At 36.9% G+C, this 14,558-nt stretch overlaps 1 protein-coding gene across 1 annotated transcript in view; it reads right to left on the reverse strand.

Annotated features, from left to right (window-relative positions):
* LOC115211737 (probable ATP-dependent RNA helicase DDX27) overlaps nt 1-14,304 on the reverse strand; it is a 45,045-nt gene extending 30,741 nt beyond the window's left edge. The window contains exons 1-7 of the mRNA XM_029780391.2: nt 14,154-14,304; nt 10,924-11,004; nt 9,155-9,274; nt 7,424-7,517; nt 4,155-4,207; nt 2,251-2,340; nt 492-597 (exon numbers count right to left, since the gene is read on the reverse strand). Of these exons, the coding sequence (XP_029636251.1) occupies nt 492-597; nt 2,251-2,340; nt 4,155-4,207; nt 7,424-7,517; nt 9,155-9,274; nt 10,924-11,004; nt 14,154-14,249 (640 nt within the window). The 5' untranslated portion in view covers nt 14,250-14,304. The remainder of the gene's footprint in view (nt 1-491; nt 598-2,250; nt 2,341-4,154; nt 4,208-7,423; nt 7,518-9,154; nt 9,275-10,923; nt 11,005-14,153) is intronic.
* Nucleotides 14,305-14,558: the final 254 nt, after the last annotated feature.

Raw genomic sequence — 14,558 nt, forward strand, 5'->3', positions numbered from 1 at the left:
CTACCTAGCTCAGATACCAGTAAACCCCAAAATGGCGGAAATTCAAATGATAGTTCCCATGGGAACTGTCCATATCCTACGTAAAATACTTTCTATGTAATTTCAAGTTTTAAAACAAACACATAATCTTATGGTTTCTTAAACATTCTCTAGAACAATACTATGTACAAAACCAAATATATGGCACCCTAGGCATAACACCAACATGAACTTCCAACTTGTTGTCTCTTGAGGTCTCTGGGTGAGACTTGGAGCCAACTTGTACAAATGTAAAGCAAAAGTCAAACATAAAATAATAATAAAACTCAGACAAGGGGAAAGGTTCACTTCCAAGAAAGAGGGAAACAAGTTTTACAATCACAGGTGTAAGAAGCAAAGAGGTTTGAGAGATTTATTCATAAAATCGACACCAAATGCTAGTTTATAATTAAATATATCTTCAATAAATGCTGTACAAAGTGTTGAAAGTAGAAAAGTAACAGAAGACATACCAGATCCAGTAACAGCACATGCACAGATGTCTCTACCCAACAATGCAACTGGTATCGTAGCAGCTTGAATTGGCATAGGTTTGTCAAACTTCATGGAAGCTAAGGCCTAAATGAAAACCAAAAGATTTATTAACATCAGATTTAACAATAAATCTAATCACGTAAGTTTTGATTTATGAAAGTTTTTTTTTTTTTTTACAAGTTAAAAAGATATTTGGTTTGCAAGATTCTTTATATGAGTTCGTGTGTTGAAGCATATTCTGTTGTGTCTGGAGAGAGTCATTTTCTTTTGGTACCTTATAATTTAACACACTCACTGGCAAAATATCCACTTATTTCTTTTTTTATTTTTCTAAAATTTTCATTGCGTCTTGCAACCTTTTCAATAGTTTTGACTCTCAAAACTATTGAAAAGGTGAGTGTGTTAAATTATAAAGCACCAAAAGAGACTGACTCTCCCCAGAAACAACAGAATTTAAAAAGATAGTTAAGTGGATAAGAATATATTTAAGAACAGGAACATGAAAATGTCAAAGTATGTTCAGTCATGCATTAAAAGAGAAATGAGGTTATCATAACTAATATTATGCTTATAAATATTATATATTAATATTGCAACCAATATCTATTGCATTGGCAAGTGAGTAGACAACTTTGGATGTGTTTCACTTTGAGGCTTTTCAGTTGATAAATACTCTCTAATTTATAGAATAATTATTGATGAAATTATTAAGTAAATACAACTAAAATGCATGGTTACGTTGGTGTTAACAAATTTAATGCTGAATGCATGAAAAAGCCAGCAAAAAGAAGAAACTGAAATTATGCAATGAAATAAAAACAATATTAACCATTTACTAATATTATTTTGAATAAACACAGGAGACAATTTTGATCATATTTGACTTTATAAGACCTCCTTTGCTGAAGTAACGAGGAGAAAATCACTAAATGAATGTATAATAATGCATACTTGTATGGTATAAAGAAGTAGAAATATTCGATGAAGTAATCTCTCTTAGACATTATCTGCATGAAAAATAAAACAATAGCTAAGTTATTATTAAATTTAAAGGTGGCGAGCTGGCAGAAACGTTAGCACGCTGGGCGAAATGCTCAGTGCACAGAGGTATTTCGTCTGCCGTGTTGAAATTCTGCTGAGGTCAACTTGGCCTTTCATCCTTTCGGGGTCAATTAAATAAGTACCAGTTGCGCACTGAGGTCGATATAATTGACTTAATCCATTTGTCCTCTCTGTGTTTAGCCCCTTGTGGGTAGTAAAGAAATAGGTATTTCATCTGTCTTTACATTCTGAGTTCAAATTCCGTTGAGGTCGACTTTGCCTTTCATCCTTTCAGGGTCAATAAATTAAGTACCAGTTGTGTACTGTGGTCGATCTAATCGATTGCCCCCTTCCCCCAAAATTACAGGCCTTGTACCTAGAGTAGAAAAGATTCTTAATATATTTAATACTGGGTGTATTTAAAAGCCAACTAGATTAAACTCTTTTCATTTGTAGCTCTTGATCACCGGTTCTCAACCGGGTTCCACATAAGACTTTGCTGTTAAAATTTATAAGCAATGAATTGCTTATACTTCTACAACACACAAAATATTTTAATATAATAGAATTGTTCTTAAACACTGAATGGCTGTGAAGGTCCAGCAGAGTAAAATAGAAATCAAAAGGATCCATAGGGATCCACTGGTCTAGAATGAGAAAACATTTAGTTTAAAATGGTTTTATCTTCAGACTTACCTTCATGACCGGTCTTGAAAGATTCATTTGTTGAAATGTGATATCTTTATCATAAAAATCAATATCTTCTTCAAACTTAATCTTATTTTCCTACAGAAATGAAAAACATAACATCTATATTATAATGATTGAAGAGTGAATATTTCTATTAACATTATGAAGATGGGAGGGAGAGAATACAATATCATATTGTTATTAAGAATTGCTCTCTGGTTGGACAAGATTTGCACTGGGTTCTGATATCACAAGCAATCTCGTGGTTAGACTCTTCATTATTCATTATTTTATCAGTTATATAGTCAGTTTTATCATCATCATCATCATTTAACGTCTGCTTTCCATGCTAGCATGGATTGGATGATATGACTGAGGACTAGCAAACTAGATGGCTGCACCAGGCCCCAATCTGATCTGGCAGAGTTTCTACAGCTGGATGCCCTTCCTAATGCCAACCACTCCAAGAGTTTAGTGGGCGCTTTTATGTGCCACCTGCACGAGGGCCAGTCTGACAGTACTAGCAATGGCCACGCTCAAATAGTATTTTTTACGTGCCACCTGCACAGGAGTCAGTCCAGCAGCACTGGCAACGACCTCACTCGAATGTTTTGTTCACGTGCCACTGGCACAAGTGGCAGTAAGACGATGCTGGTAACGATCACACTCAAATGGTGCCACCAGCACGGAAGCCAGACAGCTCTGGCAGTGATCCCGCTCGGATGGAGCTGTTAGCGCTCCACTGGCACAGGTGCAAGTCATTGAATTTGGTTCAATTTCGATTTCACTTGCCCCAACAGGTCTTCGCAAGCAGAGTTTAGTATGCAATGAAGGAAGGTTGGCATGGGTGACAGTTGTCGAATTTGGTTCGATTTCGATTTATGAAAATATCAAATGCTATTTAATGAAAAGAACATTTTACAACTGTTTTTAACGTTTGGTTAAAAAGTAAAAATAATTAAAAACAACGATGGTAATAAATTAGTCAATAAAAGCTAACTATGAAGATATTATAGTGGTAACACTGAAATATTACGTCACAAATGCGAATCGGTTAAAAATGACTCTTTTCATGACAACTTCACATTTGTATTATTCAGCGATGCTCACTTGGTTTAGTGAGACAGTGACAAGTACACAGTCATACGTGTTTGCTGTGTGAACCACCACCATATATTTTAGTCAGAACAATAAAAAGAATGTAATTATCAAGGAAGACCATGCAGTTTAATAGTTCTTTCATAAAATACAGTTATTTACATCATCACCATTTAACGTCCGCTTTCCATGCTAGCATGGGTTGGACGATTTTGACTGAGGACTGGCGACCCAGATGGCCGCACCAGGCTCCAATCTTGATTTGGCAGAGTTTCTACAGCTGGATGCCCTTCCTAACGCCAACCACTCCGAGAGTGTAGTGGGTGCTTCTTACGTGCGGGCCAGTCAGGCGGTACTGGCAATGACCTCGCTCGAATCCTTTTACACATGCCCCCAGCACAGGTGCCGGTAAGGTGACTTTGGTAACGATCACGCGTGAATGGTGCCCTTTTACGTGCCAGTAAGGCGATGCTGGTAACGATCACACTCGAATGGTGCCCTTTAAGTGCCACTGGCACAGAAGCCAGTTAGCCGCTCTGTCAATGATCACGCTCATATGGTGCTCTTTGCACCCTGCTAGCACAGACGCCAGTCATCGAATTTGATTGATTTGATTCCACTTGCATGAAAAGATATTTTCATTGCAAGTTTATACTGACTCTTGTTTGGCAATATTTTAGCAGTAACCTATGAAATGTAAAATAATTTTTCAAAAATCAAGTAAAATTATGATTAAAGTGTTGTTGTCACTCATTAAAATGTTGAACTTTATATTTTGAAATTAAACTTAAGAAAATCAATATCTCGCTTACATCTTCAATTTTCTTTTTAGGCTTCTTTCTTCTACCTTTGTCTCTGATTATATCTGCAGAGAAAAATGTCTTTTAGCTTTTTTTTTATATGTAAAAAATAGTTTTAATAAATACAAATCAAAAAAATTACACATTTAAAAAAAAATCACAATTTCATAGCAGCTTTAAGTAGAAGATTTAAGCTCCCCCAATGTATAAAATGCAGTCAAAATGCTCCATTTTATAGTTTTCAGCCAGTTGTAATAAGCTCTTTCTCCTGTTAGGCTTAACAACTGAGTAAAAGAGTGTGGGCAACATGGTGAGTAGCAGGTTGTATGTTGGGTACAAATCTTCCAATCTATCATTAGTCATGTTGCTACAGAGTGCATCAGAGTAAAACTTGGTTCCATGCTTTTTGATCTGAAAAACTTTCAAAGTACTGTACTCGTTTTGTATCTACCTTTACAAAAAATACTAAGGAAAGTAAACCAAGGAGTAAGCTCCTATGTGATCACTCAACCTGTTAGAAATAACAGCTAAGTCTATTTTAAATCAAAAACTGATACACTGGATAATGAAGTTCTACATACCCTCGAAATGATGGAATGATCTTGACTGGGATGCCTCTGATCATAGGTGTGCTCAACTAGATTTGATCTGGACTTAAGCAACAGCAGCAGGAGGCGCAATGGCCCAGTGGTTAGGGAGCGGACTCGCGGTTTAAATTCACAGACTGGGCGTTGTGTGTGTTTATTGAGCAAAAACACCTAAAGCTCCACGAGGCTCCGGCAGGGGGTGGTGGCGACCCCTGTTGTACTCTTTCGCCCCAACTTTCTCTCACTCTTTCTTGTCCCTGACTTCCTACGCAACCACTGAGCCTGGATGCGCATTCATCCATCCATCGATGCTCTCAGCGTCGGGGGTTGACCTGCTTTCTCTTCCACGGGTCTTACGAATAGAAAAGGACCACGATTCGGACTTCTCCCACCGCGAGCTCTGGGACGAAGACTGCTTCAAGCACCACATTAAAGAAATTATGGCTTGAATACCAGTCAAATGATGAAGATTCAACACTGTTAGCAAAGGCCATTGTTTAATATCAAGTCCTTATTGACATCATTCCTATTTCTAACTCATGTTTAATACAAAACCCAGAATAAACAGAACTGGTTTTATAAGAACACAGACACCAATGGTATTAAGAAGAATCCGCCGAGGTCACCTTTGCCTTTCATCCTTTCGGGGCCGATAAATTAAGTACCAGTTACGCACTGGGGTCGATGTAATCGACTTAATCCGTGTGTCTGTCCTTGTTTGTCTCCTCTGTGTTTAGCCACTTGTGGGTAGTAAAGAAATAGGTATTAAGAAGAAGAATAGTGGCTGATAAATTGGTTGAAATTGCCTCATTACATACTCATGTTACATTGGTGAAAGTTGATTTTCACATTCCCACCACAAAACAAGGACATTGTCAGAGGGACTTGAGAAAAATAATGATCCTGATCCAATAGATCAGAAATTGGGAATATTCCATTAAGACATGAATTTTCAGATGGAACAATATTAACAGTGTATTTCTTAGTAATATTATATAAGGAGGACAGCAAAGAGAGTTAATTATTTATTTTCATTTTATATTGTGCATTCATCATCATCATCATCATCATCGTTTAGCGTCCACTTTCCATGCTGGCATGGGTTGGATGGTGCAACTGGGGTCTGGGAAGCCAGAAGGCTGCACCAGGCCCATTCTGATCTGGCAATGTTTCTACGGCTGGATGTTCCTAACGCCAACCACTCCATGAGTGTAGTGGGTGCTTTTTACGTGCCAGACGAGGCTGGCAAACGGCCACGATCGGATGGTGCTTTTTACGTGATCCTTATGGGTTACAATCTTCCAATGGCCAATCACTGGTTTGCTGCAATTCCACTGCCAAAAGTAATGAAGGAGTGTCTGTGCAACTGAGTGGAATAAATACCAGAAAATAATTTTGTTTGATGCACCAGTTTACAGACAATTTTTAGTACATGTGTATACCACTTGCTGATATAAATATAAGCAAATTTATTCAATGAGCTTCCACAGTTTTAATCTATCAAATTTCACTCACACGCTACAGTACAAGACACTTGTGCAAGGTGTCTCACAGTAAGATTGAACCCAGAACCATGAGGTTTTGAAGTCAACTACTTAAATCTTTCTGCTAAATACACTGCCCTTGTCTTGAAAATAATGAAGAATTTAATATAATAATGTTGATGCCATTTAGTTGGTATTTGGAGCATAAATCAACATGAATTTTAACGGAAGATTTTAATTTAGTTAGTTAATTTTTTGGCTCAAAAAGCAAAAAGCAAGGCCATGTAGGGGGACATGGAGTTATGTACAGGGTGGTGTTCGTGTAAAGAGTTCAAGCCACTTGTGGTCAAGGGAGACTTTGAACCGAGCGGTCGTCGGCATCTTCACCATCTCGTCTGGCAGCTTATTCCAGGGATGCGCAACCCAGACGGAGAAAGCCCCTCTCCTTCGATTGAGATGAAATCGTCGCAGATAGAGCTTTTCGGAATGACCCCGCAGCCGACGTTCTGGAGCAGGAGTGAAGAACAGCTCTATCGAGAGGTTACACTTTCCGCTTATGATGTTGTGAGCGAGAATGAGATCACCACGGCGTCTGCGTTTTTCTAGAGAATAAAGGTCGAGCGTCTTCAGCCTTTCTTCATAAGACAAATTCTTGAGACCAAGAACCATGCGGGTAGCCAGCTTCTGGACTCTTTCGAGATGTTGTATGTCTTTAAGGAGGTAAGGAGAAGAGGCTTGAATCCTGCACTCCAATATGGGTCTCACCAGCGTGACATAAAGCAGTAGGAGTATGGCTGCTGTGAGCATTCCGAATGACCATCGAATCAAGAACAGAACTCTGTGTGCTTCAGGACAAAGGGCAGTCTCAGATTGGTGGGTATTGAGAAGGTTAACCCTTTTGTTACCAACCTGGCTGAAACCGGCTCTGGCTCTATAGTACAAATGTCTTGTTTTCATAAGTTTTAAATTAAAATCTTCCAAACCTAAGAGGCAATTTATGTTCCTAACACTATCTTAATTATAACTAAGTTATTTTTCTAAATTCATTATTATATTTTAAATAGTTGAAAGAAACACAGAGCATCTCAACAGGAATATGGCAACAAAAGGGTTAAGCACACAACCAAGTCTCCTAATTCTAGCTTGAATATTAGTCACATGACACAATAATTAAAACAAGAAAATTTTTTAATTTTGAATAAGTCAATACCAGTCATATTAGTTTCTTCTTCATCATCAAAACTGTCATCATCGTCTTCGTTCCAATCGTCTGTAATATTTTCTGATTTTTCTTTAGTATTTGTCTAAAAAGAAAACGTAATGTCAAAATATAAACATTTAATAGTAGACCTTAGAAATTACAGGTGGTGGATATTTTACTCATAAAGTCATTCTTATGAAAATTAAAATATTTCTTCAATAGTAATCTCCTCTCTGTCTTTCTTTCATTCCTTTCTTCCTTTATTTTATTTACCTCGTATTTCATTTTCCCTTTTTGTTTTCCTTTTCTGTTTAGTTTAAACATCCAGCAGTACTTATTATATATTTCTTTACTACCCACAGGGGGCCAAGACAAACGGATCAAGTTGATTACATCGACCCCAGTGCACAACTGGTTCTTAATTCATCGACCCCAGTGCGCAACTGGTACTTAATTCATCGACCCCAGTGCGCAACTGGTACTTAATTCATCGATCCCAGTGCGCAACTGGTACTTAATTCATCGACCCCGAAAGGATGAAAGGCAAAGTCGACCTCGGCAGAATTTGAACTCAGAACGTAACGGCAGACAAAATACGGCTACGCATTTCGCTTGACGTGCCAACGTTTCTGCCAGCTAGCCGCCTTGGCAGTACCTATTATATCAGCAAGTGTTCCTCGACTGGTAAGGCCAATGCAGTTGGCATTCACCAAAAACTTTTGTAGTTTGATGTTTTGTGGCGGGAAAAATATGTTTGGGTAAAAGAATTTTTCAAGGTTGCAACTCCAACTAGAAAAATGTATAGTGCAGGGTTTGTAGGTTTTGACAGAGTAAAGATGATGCAACGGTTGGGATTAAGCCAAGGGGAGGGAGTATGCTGTTGACTATTACAGAAGTTGAAACTATCGTAGTAGCAACTGGCACAAAATATAAAGAGATGAAGCAGTAATTGCAGCATGCTGGTGAGGGAATATTTGCCAATCAGATAGATGGACTTTTTGTATTTGGTGGCTGTGTGGTAAGTAGCTTGCTTACCAACCACATGGTTCAGGGTTCAGTCCCACTGCGCAGCACCTTGGGCAAGTGTCTTCTGCTAGAGCCTCGGGCTGACCAAAGCCTTGTGAGTGGATTTGGTAGACGGAAACTGAAAGAAGCCCGTCGTATATATGTATATACGTATGTATATGTTTGTCCCCCCACCACATCGCTTGACAACCGATGCTGGTGTGTTTATGCCCCCGTAACTTAGCGGTTCGGTAAAAGAGACCAATAGAATAAGTACTAGGCTTACAAAGAATAAGTCCTAGGGTCGATTTGCTCGACTAAAGGCAGTGCTCCAGCATGACCACAGTCAAATGACTGAAACAAGTAAAAGAGTAAAGAGTACACTGGAAAATAGGATTATGGTTAATTTGATAGAACGAAGAATTGAGAGACAGAAAAACACTACATTTCAAACATGTCCAACCTAAACTGGAAAATATATGTAAACGTAATGATTGTATAATTGCTTAATATCTCAATATGAAAGATATACAAATGAATGTAATTGGTTCTAAATGAAATATAAACATACAGACTGACTAAATTTTTACATATTACTTATTAACTGAATAGTTGCAAGTTAAACTTTTCAATATATAAAAAAAAAAAATGACCAATTTAGGACAAACAGCAACCTTTTATATGAATCAAGCCATACCAGTTTTAAAGGTAAAAAAAAAAAATTAAATAACATACCCCTTTCTTTTTTTGCCGACGGATCTGTATGATTTTTTCATCGAGCGATGTGACTTCTAATTTCTTTCGTTTCGCATGTCGCAAAGCAAAATCCATATCGAATATTGCATCATCTTTAAACTGTAAACAAAATAAAACAGATAAATCATATACACACACACACAAAAAAGGGGGAAATTAATATAAGTATTTAAGTTGATAATACAATCAATTAGTACACATAAACAGTATGGTATCATACACCACAAGGCACTTTTATACCCAACACTGATTCCAGACTATTCCTTTCCTACATACAAGTACAGTACTTTAGTAATATGGCATTGGTGAATTCTGAGTCCCAACACTAACTCAAACCGCATCTTAACTAAGCTAACCCTATTGTGAACTAGCCAAAGCACATTGATGACTTGTCTATCAATTTGATGCCTGGAGAATACAAAGGGGAGAATAAACTCATCAGACGGACTAGCTGCTCAAATTGATAGCTCTATGATGTATGCTTATAAAGACATGACAACTACTCGTGTCAGTGCCATGATTAAATGCTCTGCACACACACTCTGCGCATACACCAACTGATATTCGGATGAGCATCAAGCTGTAAAAAACAGGCAAAAATTAAATGTACAAATGAGACATGGTCTTCCAATTTGTTTAGGAGGGAAGCACCTCTGAATAAGAAATGACTTGGGCTGTGACAACTCATTCAAACAATACCAGCATGGAAAGCAGATATGAAATAAATGATTTATTCGGCCCACATCCAGTATCTCCTTTGTCCTGGTAGCAGTTGGTGATGCAACACTAATAATCATTGAGAATACTAGCTGCCTTACATCAACATCATCATTTAACATCTGTTTTCCATGCTGGCATGGGTTGGACAGTCTGAAAGGAACTGGCAAGCCGGAAAGCTACCCAGGTTCTAATTTTCTGTTTTGGCATGGTTTCTATGGCTGGATGCCTTTTCTTACATCAACCACTTTATAGAGCGTAGTGGGTGCTTTTCATGTGGCACCGGCACACTACCTGATTGCCTTAGTAAATAGCTTACATTATAAATATCATATATATATATATATATATATATATATATATATGTGCGTGTGGCTTAGTGGTTAGGGTGTCAGCATCATGATTGTAAGATTGTGGTTTTGGTTCCTGGACCGGGCGATGTGTTGTGTTCTTGAGCAAAACACTTCATTTCACATTGCTCCAGTCCACTCAGCTGGCAAAAATGAGTAACGCGGCAATGGACTGGCGTCCCATCCAGCTGGGGAACACATACGCCATTGAACCCGGAAACTGGGCCCATGAGCCTGGCTAGGCTTTAAAAAGGGCGCATTTATTTATTATAAATATATATATATATATATATATATAAAACTTACTTGGAAGAGGATGCGTTGCGTTCAATCATATAATAATATAAATAATATACATATATATATGCATAGGTGGGTACAGGACGTCATGAGACGTGTACAACAAAAATGTACAAAGCACGAGTACATGGAACATGAATTATTCTTTCAAACTAAAGACACAAATAGAAAACAAATCAAACAACATAAAGAACGACCCTTCATCAGTTGTTGGCTGTTTTTCTAATCTCCTATTAGCACTTAACAATATACGCTTTCAATAAAACAATTGCTCACTCATGTACACGTTTCATGACATCCTGTGCCACCTATGCATATATATATATATATATCTGATGGCTTTAACATTTCTAACTGAATTTATTAAGATTATAAACTTACTGATATGTCAAACTGGAAGTTGTTGTTAAATTCATTAGTTTTTTTCTTCTTCTTTTTTTCTTTAGAAAGAGGTGTGACTTGCTATATCAATAAAAAGAGGAAACATAATTCATAAATAGATTAGAGATATTGTACTTTCGTAGACAGAACAACAGAATTAACAAATCAAAGGAAACAGCAGGATGGAATCAACTCAGTAGACCACAAAATACATTGAGTCCTATGAAGAGAAGTACATTGTGATGTTTCAAGTAGAACCGCCTTTCAAGAAAATTACTAAACATCTTTGAAGGAAATTTAATCCTTTAGCATTGAAACCAGCCAAATCTGGTCCAAATATTGTGTTTTATGTTCAAACTGGCCAGATCCAGCCTATCTCACCTTCCCTACAATGTAATTTTAAAAATAAACAATCACATCATTGAGCTAATGCATAATTAATTCAAAATGATGTGAACAAATAAGCATTATTTTTGACAGAGTAATCTGAATGCTAAGGAGTTAAATGACCTTTCCTTCAAACTCACCTTTTTTTTAAAGGTGTCAAAGTTCAACAACTTACTCAAAGACATTGAGGTAACTAAGCCTCATCAAGGTTCTTTTTCATCATCATCATCATGATTTAACATCCACTTTCCATGCTGGCATGGGTCGATGGTTTGACTGAGGACTGGGCAAGCCTGAAAGCTGCAGTTTAATCTAGCAAGGTTTCTGCAGCTGGATGCCCTTCCTAACACCAACCACTCTGAGTGTAGTGGGTACCTTTTATGAGCTACTGGCACAGGAACCAGTCAGGAGGGCCTGACATTGATCACGTTCAGATAGTACTTTCTATGTGTCACTGGCCCAAGGGCCAGTCATGGGGTACTGGCATTGGTCAAGTTTGGATGGTGCTTTTTACGTGCCACCAGCACAAACATGCCCAAATGATTTAGCATTCTATGTTTACACAAATGCAACTCTATATCTCTCTCTCTTCCTTTCTTTCTTCCATTTGTGCTTGCTCCTCTCTGACAGGTAACATCGTCTCCTTAGTCCCAGTACAGAAAAATTTAGCTCATAATTTGGGACAATTTACAATTAAAACACATTTTGACTTTCTTTTCTTCTCTGCAGGAAGACATGTAAATCAACAAAAGTGCATTCTAATACATCAACTGACACTAATTCAAATGTCTATGCTTGCCACGATAGGATGTTTATCTAGCAATGTCAATATCAATTGCCTCTTCAAAAGTTGGAGGGGAAATGTCAAGGTTTTGATAGACAAAGGCAGTTCAGAATCCTTTAGCCACTATAGCTAAATGTTCTTATATATTTCTTTACTACTCACAAGGGGCTAAACACAGAGGGGACAAACAAGGGCAGACAAAGGGATTAAGTCGATTACATTTACCCAGTGCGTAACTGGTACTTAATTTATTAACCCTGAAAGGATGAAAGGCAAAGTCAACCTCGGCGGAATTTGAACTCAGAACGTAACGGCAGACGAAATACGGCTATGCATTTCGCCTGGTGTGCTGTTTCTGCCAGCTCACCGCTGTTCTTATAATGCATCCTTGTTCCAAGTGCATGAGTATGGCTACCACTTCCTTGTCTGTTTGTAGCCTTGGTTACTGCATAGACAACTTCATATTTCTAGTAACTCATGAACAAAAAACGTAAAAATGTTGGTTATAATGAATCTGTGTGAGAAAGATCATTCTTGAAAGAGATTTTCTTCAATGCTATCAGTATGCCAATATTGAGATTGGCAGAGCTAAGCCAGAAACACCTTGACTGATGCCACCCAATCTCCAACAACACTATTTCCATACCTCACAACTGACTGCAAACCTGGAAAAAGATATATATAATATAATGAAATTATTGTATACAGTGCTCAGGTGCACCACAACTTGTCAAAAGTGCATATAAAGTATATGCAGTAATGTAGAAATGTCTGGGAAGCGAATAGTGTATGAGGATGAGGATGACGTTTGTAAAAGCAGGAAAAGAGGTAGTGGCCATGGTGTTGCCTTCAGGTTTAGTTTGATGAGCTTTATCTAGTGGTACCATGGATATTGTAGCTATGAGCCAATTAAATTGAAGAAACCGAACTGAATAATTAGGAAATACCTTAATTAAGCAAAACTCGTCAACAATAATAAGATAAAGCACAGATAAGCTACATGTAATAGAAAATGATTAATCATCACAATAATTTTATAGATTTTCTCCTAATTTCTTGCTGTCACTAAGATTTTAGTCTATCCACGATATACTAACATCATTTACACAAGTTGGTGTTCTTAGTACCTAAAGAACAATCACAAGTTTTTTCATAATGAGAGAGGCAGGTGAACAAATCTTATGGAATTATTAAACAACAACAAAATCGGATAGTTTGTTCCTCGAGAGCGAAAATGTCTCCCTGACTCTAATTTAACGATGGATCTATATACAAATGAAAATGATTCCATATATCTATTTTCTCTTTCGTCATACATTTTGAAAGCTAACAACATAATCCGTTTCGGTGGTTCCAATGTTGCAAAAATTGCGAAACTTGGTCTATAATTTTCGATTAGAGCTTCATTATAATTCACATTACAATACTCTTTTACTGGATTCCGCCATCCAGCTGTGGTCATGCTGTAGCACAGCCAATGTTTACATTACATTATGTATTTGACCAAGATGTTACAGATGTTACGATACTATAGACCATGCGATATAGAGGAAGCAATTAAGAATAGAAATACACACACACATATATATATATATATATATATATATATATATATATATATACACACACACCAAAAATTAACTATCTAATACATTATACATATAGAGAATGAGCGAACTTGGTCTATAATTTTCGATTAGAGCTTCATTATAATTCACATTACAATACTCTTTTACTGAATTCAGCCATCCAGCTGTGGTCATGCCGTAGCACAGCCAATGTTTACATTACATTACGTATTTGACCAAGATGTTACGATACTATAGATCATACGATATAGAGGAAGCAACTAAGAATAGAAATACACACATACACATATAGATACACACCAAAAATTAACAATCTAATACATTATATATGAGAGAGGATGTAACTTGTATATTTCCATTTCAACTTCCCATCTCGAGACACGTGGGAACGTTTTGGTTGTACAATGGATAAAATGGTATAAAACAGACAAAAGCAAATTAAATCATCGATTTAAACTTCTCATACTTACATCTTCATCACTCTCTGATGTATCGTCATTAAATTCGATGACATCATCATCAGTTATTGTTTTTATAAAACCAAGATCATCTGGAACACTGACCATGTTGCTTATTCTCTCCCTGTCACTATGACTATATACATGCAGAGCTACTAATTTATACTCGGAACCGTCTTTTATTCAGACAACAAGACAAATATCAACATCTTAATAAAATAATAATTTTTATAAATCATTATGAAGTATTTCTGGCGATTATGTTGTAGTTTAATAATTACTTAGTCGAATAAAGTTAAATATAATATTTGTATATTTAAAGAATATAATTATGAACTAATTCTTAATTTCATAAAATGTAAAAACAAATACAATTACTTTTAAAATGTATTATTAAAATTAAAAATGTTTTATAAA

Source organism: Octopus sinensis, linkage group LG5 (genome assembly GCF_006345805.1).
Source record: "Octopus sinensis linkage group LG5, ASM634580v1, whole genome shotgun sequence".
Classification (NCBI taxonomy): Eukaryota; Metazoa; Mollusca; class Cephalopoda; order Octopoda; family Octopodidae; genus Octopus; species Octopus sinensis.